At 58.2% G+C, this 10,525-nt stretch overlaps 1 protein-coding gene across 1 annotated transcript; it reads right to left on the bottom strand.

The window, feature by feature from the left end:
- Window positions 1-1,604: 1,604 nt before the first annotated feature.
- SIX2 (SIX homeobox 2) lies at window positions 1,605-5,914 on the bottom strand. Its single transcript, XM_039888124.1, has 2 exons — window positions 5,004-5,914; window positions 1,605-2,809 (listed from the first exon to the last, which is right to left on the bottom strand). Exons 1-2 carry the CDS (start codon window positions 5,561-5,563, stop codon window positions 2,479-2,481), a joined length of 891 nt encoding a protein of 296 aa, XP_039744058.1. The 5' UTR covers window positions 5,564-5,914; the 3' UTR covers window positions 1,605-2,478.
- Window positions 5,915-10,525: the final 4,611 nt, after the last annotated feature.

The following is a 10,525-nucleotide window of genomic DNA, read 5'->3' as shown; positions in this document are numbered from 1 at the left end:
CAGGGGGCAGGTAGCGGTCATGCTGGCTCCAGGAGCTACTGCATTTCCCCCTTTCCAGAAGAAAGCCCGGGCTTGTTGGCTGTGCTTGGTTTCCTGCCTCCCTTGAGCCTCTCCAGACCCTCAGGCAGTAGTGCCTCTTCACCCCAGACAGCGGAGGTCGGCCTCCGGGCCCTACAAGTACAAACCAGGTCCCAGGAGGAGCTGAGTTGTCCCTTGAGAGCAGAGCCTCCAGGAGAAGCTGTGGGAGCTGCCGGGGCTGGAATTCCTTTCAGGGTGCCCAGCCATGGAGGTACTTGGTGAGTTCCCAGGTGAAGCAGTCTTAGTGGCTAGGGATTCATTCGCTTGGCCTCCAGGCCTGCATGAAGCGAAGGCCGAGGCTATCCTCCACACCAAGTTAGCCAGCCCAGCCACCCGCGTCTGTGAGACTCTCAGTTGGGAAGAAATCCTGATACTTAGAAAGTCCATGCAGATCTTCGGTGAGCGCCGACTTCACCAGAGAGGAAAGCCCCGAGAGATCCCCACACTCGAGATCACCTGGCTGGAACAGTGCCTCATACCCTCCCTCCCTTCCCGTCTGTGCCTCGCAGGTTTGATCCTAAACATCCTGGTGGCAGAGGTAGGACACTTTTGGTACCTATAGAGACCACAACCTGAAAGGCCTCAACTTCCTCCTCGAGGAGTCCCGCCCGCTTCGCCTGGACCGGCTAGACGTGTTGCTTAATAGGAGGTGGGGGGCTTGATACCCCCGGAGGGGAGAAGTCGCTGCAGATTAATTTACAGCCACAGAGGCACATTTAGGGCTCACGAAGCATGCAGGTATCCCCTGGGCCTGACCAGCCGAGCCCTAGCGCCTGCTTGCTCTGATTTAGAATACACGCCTGCTCCGACAGCATCCCGAGTCTCTTCTGCCTTCCCTCCTCCCCACTCCTTCATCTCCACTCCAAACGGACAGATTTCTGAACTTGGAGACCTTTGCTCCACCACCACGCACACAAGACCAGGGCTTTGCTGCTGGATCAGCCGCTGCCCCTTGGGGCCAGCGAATCTGCCCAATGAGTCGCGCCTGGTTCTGGGGGCTGTGACAACCACTTAGGAGTCCACCCCTTTAGGAAACCTCTACTGCCCCATTTTCTCTCCAGCCTCAGTATCTCCCAACACAGGTACTCATGCTCCCCACTCAGCCCCTCCCATTTCCTAGCCAAGATCCCTGAGGTGAAGAAAGAGGCTGCGAGGGTACTGCTGGTTTAGTGAGGGAAGAAGAGTCCCCAGAAGAAACAGGCTGCCCCCCCCCGCCCCACCTTCTGCAGGGAACTTCCGGAACAAGAAAAGGGACAGTGGGCTTTGGGGGAGGAGGTTTCCTAGTTTTCAGACCCTTCACTTTGCGACTGACACACTTTGTGTATGTGAGAAGGCGTCTGAGGCTTTCAGGGGACTCGTGGGGCATCGCTGCCTAGGACGGTCCACTGGGGTGTCGAGTCCCTGTAAGGAAATCAGACACTGCTGCACTCATGGCTCACGGGCCTTGTGGTATATATCCATATATATTTATGATTTCTAATTTTATTATAAAATAAAAGCAGAAATATTTCCCAAAGAACATTCACAGGAAGGCATAAAAGGGAGCGAGCCGGCAAGTCCGAGGCTCCGGAGGCAGGCTCTGCCGGGAGCACTGTGGCCACAGTCCCGGGAGGAGCAGAGCACAGGCAGGGCCTCACGGAGAAAGACAGGGGCAGAGGCAAGGGGGCTTCCTATGGCCACCCTTTCTCTTAAGTTACTCGGAGCAAAGCTGACACCAACAGCTCCTATGATCCCCGGGGAGGGCCTCTGGAGAAGGCCTGGGTGCAAATGCCTTGTCTTTCTTTTGCTTTTCCCCTCCCACTCCCCACCCCAGGAAAGTGAGGGATGGGAGGGAGGCAAATAGAAGGCCAGGCAGGAGGAAAAGACTGAGGGGTACAGACCCAGGGGCTAGGAGTGCAGGAGGCTGGCAGAGAGGAGAGACAGAAAAACAAACAGCAACAGAGAAACAGAAACCTAGTGAGAGATGACGAGCCAGAAATATAAAGGGTAACAGAGACAGTGAAGGGGGAAAGCAAGAAGAGGAGAGAAAAAGGAGAAAGAAAAGAAAGGAAGAGGAAGAAAGAGAAAAGAAGGCAAGAGAAGAGAAGAGAGAAGCAAAAAGTAGCCAAGAGAAGATAGGGAGAGAGCGTATGCGAACGGTGTATAATTTATTCCCTTCCCTGGTTCAAGACCCGGTCCCAGACCGCCAAAGGATCTCAAAAACAACTTGTCGAAAATAAATCCCGAACGAAGACCAAACCAGACAGCCATCTGCCCTGCCAGGGCCGGCGGTTCTGCCCGCTCAGCTTGTGGGTCTTTCAGAACCTGGTGGAGCCACCGGCGCCTGGCGCCCTCCCGACACGGTCTCTAAGGTCCCCAGCGCCAAGCCCGGACAGCCAGCACTTCCAGGCAGGTGGGGCTCTAGGAGCCCAGGTCCACGAGGTTGGCCGACATGGGGTTGAGGATAGAGTCCTGCAGGCCGTGGTGGTGCTGCAGCGGGTCCGCGCTTCCTGCGCCCGGCACGGGCACCGGCACGGCGCTGGGGCCCGGCGGGTGGCCCAGGCTGTGCAGGGACGGCAGCCCAGGTGGCGGCGGCGGGCTAAGCAGCAGCGCGGGGCTGGACGAAGAGTGGTCTGGCGTCCCCGACGGCGTCTTCTCGTCCTCGGAGCTGCCTAACACCGACTTGCCGCTGCCATTCAGAGATGCCGCCAGCGGGTTGTGGCTGTTCGAGTTGGAGTTCTCGCTGTTCTCCCTGCAAGTGCAGGAGCAAAGCAGCCGGGTCAGCGTGGGGAGCGGAGGCCGCTCAGCCCCGCGACACCTGGAGCCGGAGCCCGCCGCCGGCCTCGCCGCCTGAGCCACCGCGCGCTGACTGCCGGTGTTCGGTTCTACCATTTCTTCGGCCTGGACTGGGGCTCTCGTTCTTTCTGCCAGTTATGTCCATCTCTCAACACCGATTTCTCGCTCTTATTCTTCTCCCTGTATCATCTGCATCTCCCCACCTCTCCTGCTCTCAATCGCATGCAAACCTTTCTTGCTCTCTGTATGTTGTCCCCCTCTCCCCTCACTGAGTCGCTAACGTTTCTTTCCCAGAGCAAAAGGGCAGCGGAGCAGGGCTCCTTGGAGGTGGATGGGTAGTGGGGACCGGGAGGAAGAGAAGATGCCTGGCTTTTCAGGTCACACTCTTCAAGCCAGGGTTTGCTGGGTAGAAGTGGGGGCAGGAGAGTGAGGGACGCTGGATACTAGGCAGAAGGCCCCATTTGAAGTTGGGGATCGCAGAGGCCTTCATCTCCTTTCGCTTTTCTCCGCTCGAGGGAATTCCCTGACTAGGGGACAGGTTCCTGGAGCTAAGGGTCCTTTCCCTCTAGCTCCAAACTGGGAGGCCTAGTGAGGGCTCCCCTCGTTGGGCCTAGGACAAGGCCCTAAGGATGTAGGACTCCTTTTTCCTGGTGGCATAGTGGAAACTTCTGCTGGGGGACTGGAAGGTGGGGGACAGGAAGCTGGGGGCTAGGAGGGCAGGTCGTAGGAGAATGGGAAAGGGACAACGGAGGGAACTGCTAATCCTGGCCTAGACTTTCCTGTCATATCAGAAACTGAGGGACTCTGCAGCCCTCACCTGGGGCCTGGCCTGAGAACCTAGTTCTTCAGGAGTCTGGATGCATGCCAGTCTGGGAGGAGGGGGACCCCAGCAGGGAAAACCCCTTCCTACTCTACCTTTGACTGACAGCCTTGCCCAGATTGGAGATTTGAAATCTTGGGTAGGCTCTCTCTTCACTGGCGTCTTAAGGCCTTTTCCCCCACTGTTTTTTTGGAAGAGAACTTGCCACTGGACTGGCACCCGAGATCTTACAGCTGTGGGTACCCCAATATCGTAGTCTCAGAGACCAGGGTCCACCTGGTCCACCCCCCTCCAGAGATCTGGTTCCACTGTCAGATACTCCCACCGGACCCTGATCGTGCAAACTCTGGGCTACACAAACCTCACACCATCCACCCCAAATATCTTGTTTTGTTGTTGCACTCTAGCTGGACTCTGTTTCCACGATCAGTTTCCTTCCTATTTCCCCCTCCATATTTGGGATTCTGAGGGGCAACAGGGCTGGAAGCCACAAGGGCCTAATGGTCAACAATTACACTAGTTCAGAAAGTTTTGGTTTCCCTGAAGACAAGCAACTCCCAGTCTTTCTGCTGTTCTCAGCTCTTCCCAGACCTATCCATCTACTAACCAAAGAGAGTAGAGTCTGAGGAGAGAGGAGCAAGGACCTGGCAGGCCAGGGAGGGGCTGCTGGGTCTAACAAGGCAGAAATAGGGGCATGTGTTTCTCTCCTCTCCCAGAGCTGACATTTCCTCCTCAAACATTTTGCCTCCTGGTTCTTTCTATGCGGGATAAAAGACTCGCTATCAATTCTATATCCATACAAGGAATATTCTTGCCCTGGTCTCTCCATAACCAGGTTATACCAGGGAAGTTCCAATCCCAGTCCTGACCCCTAATGTCACTTTGGTGGAGAGCTGAGTAAGGCCGACGTAAAGTGCGGGAAGTGTTGGTGCATTCGCACAAGCAGCCTGAAATCCTCAACCCCAATAGCCCTGGCCCAAATTCCTCAGTCCTTCGGAGGACTATTAGGTCCTGCCTGTTGTGCTCCCCTTGCAGGGGATCCAGGCTCACTGTTTTGTCTCTGCCCCGAAGCTCACCGCTTCTCCACTTTTGTCCACAAGCGACCAAGGAGTTAATTGACAACTTCTCGATTTGCTCTGCCCGCTTTAGACAAATCCCTGCCTTCCCGGTTTTCAGCAAGACCCGAGCGCTGGGTCAGATCAGGGCGCACTTTGGCGATGGCTGGGACTAGGGGCCCAGTTTAGGCCTCTACTGGGGGTAAAGCCGACGCCCTGCAACCCCCTCCCTCGAGCCCAGGGGCAGCTGGCGCCGGAGCTCTACTTACTCGTACCTTTCCTTGGCTTCTGCTGCCCGGTCGCGCTGCCGCCGGTTCTTGAACCAGTTGCTGACCTGGGTGGTGGTGAGGCCCGTGGCCTCCGCCAGCTCTCGCTTCTCACGGGGTGAGGGGTAGGGATTGTGCGCATACCACTCGCGCAGCACGCTGCGACTCTTCTCCTTGAAGCAGTAGCTAGTCTCCTCGCCGTCCCAGATGGAGCGCGGCAGAGGAAACTTGCGGCGCACGCGGTACTTGCCCACGGCGCCCAGGGGCCGGCCGCGCAGCTTCTCCGCCTCGATGTAGTGCGCCTTGAGCCACAGTTGCTGCAGCTTGGCGTGGTTGTGCGGCGAGAACTGGTGGCTCTCCAGGATCTTGTAGAGCTCGCGGAAGTTGCCGCGGTGGAAAGCCACCACGGCCTTGGCCTTGAGCACACTTTCATTCTTGTGGAGGTGCTCGCAGGCGGGCAGAGACCACAAGAAGCGGCCCAGCCGCTCGATGTTGCCGCCCTGTTGCAGCACCTCGCACACGCAAGCCACTTGCTCCTGCGTGAAGCCGAAGGTGGGCAGCATGGACATGGTGCCGGCTGCGCCCCCGCCCGCTCGCCCGCGCACGTCCTCACCGTACTGCGCTGTCCGGCATGGGCGCCTCCCCGCCGGGCGGTCCGGGCCGAGAAGCGGGCGGGGCGGGCCTCCTGGCCCGGCGCTTGCTCCCAGCGAACTCGAGTCACTGCAGTAAGTGCCCGCGCCGGCTGCGGCTCCCGCGCCACTCCGCGCCCCCGTCGCCTGCGCGCCTCGCCTGCTCCCTCTTCCAAGCCCGGGGGCTGCCCAGGGCGCCGCTCGGCATGCTCCGCGTCCGCCCGCCCGCCCGCCCGCCGCTCCCTCGCTCTCTTCTCGCTCGTTCTCCCTCCCGTCTAGCTCGCTCGCTGCTTTTTTTAATAATATTATTCTAAGCGGGCATGAGGCGCGGCGGCCCGCGCCCTGATTGGTCTAGTTATCTGACCCGGGGCCTGCCCGCGCCAGACAATAGTCGGAGTCAAATTATTCGCCATGGAGACGCTGTCAGTCACTAGTAACCCGAGCCCCGGCTGGCCGGGCGGCTCCCCCCGGCCGGCTCCGCTGACAGATCGCCCGGCTCTGCGCAAAGCGGAGGGCAGCCGGAGACAGGAGCCGGAGGCGCTCCTAGAGCCTAGGAGGCGGAGAGGGCCGGGCAGGGGCCCGCGGCGGCGCTGATTGACGGGGCGGACGCCCAAAGAGCAAGGGAGGAGACGGACACGGGAGGGGGGCGGAGTGGAGATGCGGGTAGAAGAAAAGGGGAGGACCGAAGTGGGGAGGGAAGAGGGGAGAAGGAAAGGCGGAGGACGGTTTAAGGGGGTGTCGGGAAGAAGGGAAGAGTGGGTGGAGGGAGCCTCGAGGGGGAAGAAACTTTGAGCAGCTTTTCGAAAGGCCCCACCGGGCTCCTCCGCCCCACTCTGGGTCACCACGACCCTCCTGGGGCCACTGTTTGCGGCGTGGATTCTGCCCAGGAACTGGCCAGTCCGATGGGAGAGTTTGGACGTGCTCGGACGCCCCTCAAAGATTTGGCTTTTCTAGATGACCGCGCCCCACCCCCATCCTAGGAACTCCGAACCCGAGCGGTCCTCGAGGGAAAGGGGGAGTGAGTAGGGGAGAGAGCAGTGGGGGAAGATTTGGCAGTGGCAGCAGGCGGACGCCTGAGAATCTACTTCTAGGAGGATCCCGCCTTGCCTCCCTCTCCTAACCCAGCCGGCTGCCTCGCGGCCGGTACCGCCCCAACTCGTCGCTCTCAGTCCTCGCCGGGCGGAGACTCAGACTTAACCCCACGGGTCCCACCGGTCCCGCGGCCGGAGAAGCTCCCAGCATTTCCATGTGGCCTCTACGGAAGTTGACTCTGGTCGACTCTTCCCGCAGTCTGCCCACGGGCAGGCGAGGGCCAGGAGACTAGGACGGTCGTAGCGCATCTCCCGTGGGTGGTCGGGGAGGACAGAGTGGAGGCAAGAACCCCCGCTTCGGCCTCTCAGCTCGGGCTCGCTCCGGCCACTTCCAACATGGAATGAGGGGCTTAAAAAGGGGGTCCTGTTTCTTTTGCTTCTTTGTCAGGGCAGTGTGGAAACACGTGTTGCTGGATCTCTGGGAGAGTTTGGGCAGGCAGAGGAGGTGGGAGAGAGCTGCGGATGGAAACGAGGGGAGTGTTGCTAGTGTGTCTACGGTTCTGAACTCCTTCCCGGACGGATCCTTTCCACTTCGTTTCCCCTGTTGGCTCTGAGCTGTTGCAGACCTGAGCCGATTCATGCTCCCCTTGCCAGGACCGAAGCCAACACAAAACCAGGCTCTGCCCTTAGCTTAAGACTGTGAAACCTGTGTCTAGGCAACATTTCTTCATTCTTACTTCTTTAAGCTTTCGCGGAGGTTTGTGCTAGGAGCACTGGAATAGGAATCCAGAGCCCTGAGTTCAAGTTTTGGCTTTGCTTAGTGTTTATGAGCAAGCTCCTATTCCTCTAAGTGTGTGTGTGTGTGTGTGTGTGTGTGTGTGTGTGTGTATATGCGCGCGCAAGAGTTTCCCTCTTGCTCCAAAATTCTTGAAGTGTTCTAGTGGGAGAGGTTGCATACATGAGAGATCCTTGGGACTCTGCCTAAGACTTTTGCTTCTGGGGGCCTGCCCTGGTGTGTTGAGACCGCAGGGCTGTCAAAGTATGTTCCAAGCCTATTGCAGGGACAGTTCCTTGCAGAAATCCCGGTGGCATCTTCAGAGTCTGTGTCTGTGGTCTGGTAGGAGCCCTGCTGCATCCAGACCACTCTATCCAGAGTGTTGTGTGCTCTTGAACAAGGTTCACCCCAGAGTTGGGCTTCAAGGACTCTGAGAGACATGCGAAAGAATTTACTTGCCCTGGCTACACTGAGGTTCAGAGCCCATCTTATTAACCCCCCAAGAAGGCGCAAAGTACTCTTCTCAAGACCTCTACTTTAGCTAGCTATAGGTTTAATGACTGGGAGGTTGGTCCCAGCCCCAGCCATGGCCATTTTACATCCTGGCAAAATCAGGCTGGGGCTGTGTGGGAGAAACCTGGTCTGGTGCAGGTGAGTGGGACTGGGCAGTTACTTCCTGGTATTAGACACTAGGCCAGTTTTGTGGTCTGCTCCACCTCATTCTCTCCCACAATTAGACAAGGCCTGCATGATCTTTCAGGCCCCCGCTGGTTCTGGGCTGGGGTGAATCTAAGAATACTAACTTTGAAAAAGTGAGTAATCTTTGCAACCTCAGCCACAGCTTCCACGTGAATATGCTTCCTTAGACCCTTGCAGTTTCAAGAGTAAACTTCCACCAGGGCTAGATCCTGACTATGTTCAGCGAAGGCAGATTTTCTGTAACTTTTCTGGAGCTTCAGACTCACTGTTCCTTCTAGCACTGCTCTTTTTGCAACCCCTGTACACTAAGCCCAAGAGCCAACCCTGCCAGGTGAACAGACCTGGGACCTGCTATCTTGGATAATATAGTGCGTGCTATATCAAAAGTCATTACAGAGCAAGCACAGAAAACCTGTAACCCATTTCCCAATGTATGGGTGTGTGTCCAAATGTCACTAGTTCTCCCCTCCCCCATATTTGTAGGAAACCAACCAGTTCTAGCAGGTCTGGGCTAGAACCTCTTGCCAGCAGTGGCAGCTGAGTGCCTGCTAACCTATAAAGGTTACAAGCTCAGCTAGGGTCTTTTGAAATTGAAGCCCCCTCCCTGTCTAACCCCCTCCCTGATAGTCTTTGCCATAGGACAGAGGACTTGGGAAATGACTGGGTGAGGATTTGATAGATGCCAGCCTGACCCTAAGGCAATCTCAGCCCCTGGTTCTACCTCCTGCTTGAGAGGCCTGCAGGAGCCAGGCGCCTTGGATTTACTCCACCCCAATTCAATGGAATCCCTACTCTTTCTTCCCCTAAGGCATACTCGAGAGGCCTGCATTACTGTTTCATCAAGCACAAATAGGAGAAGCTCCATGGCTGGGAAGAAAACAACTTTTTGTAGACCTGTGGAAATCTGGGCTTCATTGAAATGTCTCCTTTCACCTCCAAGGTGTGTTGGAGGACCCCTGGGATCAGACTTTCTGGAAGGTAGCAGTAGAGACGGATGGGTGTGCTCCAATGAGCTCTCAGAGCTGACAGACGGCCCTTGCTCTGACTCTTGGTCAGGGACAGTCTGGGGCTTTTGTGTCTGGAACTGGAACTGGAGCCAGGCTGGAGGGTCCCCACAGGTGGCACCCATCGCCCTGACCAGGACCAGCACATAGCCCACTCGAGGGACTTTTGGAGAAAGGGAGAAAGCAGCAGCCTCCCAAGGACTTCCCTGACTTTGTGTTGTGGCCATTTCGGAAAGAAGGGGGTGATCTAAGGAGAAAGAGTTCCTTGCCCGCTATTTCCAACGCCTGAAGAGAAGGGGGAGGGGGCTCAGTGCCAAACCAGAAGACCAGAAGTCTTTAAAAAAAATTTTTTTTTTCCCCAACCTAAAAAGTTTGCAGAAATCCCTTAGGCGGACTCCGGCCCTGGCACTGCCGGTCTCAGGCCTTCCCCGCATCGCCACACTCAGAGCTCAGAGCTCTGGCGTCCCGCAGATAGGGAGGTGGGGCGTCGTCCCTTCGGGAGTCGGGGGCGGACCGGCCTCGGTCTCAGAGCTTGGGCCTTGGCGGCGCTTTCCGTTGAACGCGGGCAAGTAGTGCAGGGCAGGTGCGCGCCGAGGCTGCTGGCGCCTCCCGACTGCCCCACCGCGCCCCGCCTGTTTCCTCGCTCCCGCGGGTTCCGTTGCTGCCGGACGGACGCGACCGAGTATTTGCGAGTCCCAGTTCCCCCGCGGTTTTCTGAGTTTTAGGAAGGTTAAAGAGCGGGAATTCCGCTCACACGAATTCTCTGTTTCAGACAGTGGTCCGGCGACGCCCCGAACCGAGACGAGGTTGCGGGACACTGGGGTCCGGTGGTCGCCCTCCTGAAACGGTGCGAAACGGGGCGTCGCCGGCGCCGCACATGGCAGGCATGGTCACAGGCTCTCAAGGGCCGGAGCAGCAGGTTCCCCCGGGGGCCACCGCTGCCCCTCCGCCCTTCGGGCCTTTTGCTTCCGATCCACGCGGCGGCCTGGAGGGCCCTCACGGGAAAACGGTTTGGAGGCCGCAAGCTTACGGAGGACCTTGTTCAAACGAAAAGAGCGAGAACTGGGGCCCTGGGCCCCTTCGGAATCTGGCGCATCGGCCCGAGGCGGTGCAAGGAGCGAGTGGGACTTGAGGCGGGTACCCAGGCCCAGAGCGCTGCGCGCCTTTCTGCGACGCCCCGCCCGGCTCGCAGCCTTCCGTCCCCGCCGCGGTCAGGGCTCAGTCCTCGAGTCCCTTCCTCCCCGGGCTGCGCTCCCTCCCCCACGGGCAGGGGACGTCGGGGTGGAATGGAGGGCGCAGGCGGGGCGGGCCAGGTATCCGGGTGAGGGGCCCGGTTCTCGGCTTTGGGTTCGAGAAGCCCAATTCCGTCAGTGTGGGATCATGGGAGCGCATC

The sequence above is a fragment of the Pteropus medius genome, unplaced genomic scaffold (genome assembly GCF_902729225.1).
Source record: "Pteropus medius unplaced genomic scaffold, Ma_sr-lr_union100, whole genome shotgun sequence".
Classification (NCBI taxonomy): Eukaryota; Metazoa; Chordata; class Mammalia; order Chiroptera; family Pteropodidae; genus Pteropus; species Pteropus medius.
This window is presented reverse-complemented; position numbering and strand designations above follow the sequence as displayed.

What these genes read in the sequence shown, in the direction of transcription:
- SIX2 (XM_039888124.1), bottom strand. Translation starts at nt 5,563, where the DNA reads ATGTCCATGCTGCCCACCTTCGGCTTCACGCAGGAGCAAGTGGCTTGC. An exon ending in GCAGCAGAAGCCAAGGAAAG is followed by an intron (nt 2,810 to 5,003) that starts GTACGAGTAAGT and finishes CTGCACTTGCAG; the next exon opens with GGAGAACAGCGAGAACTCCA.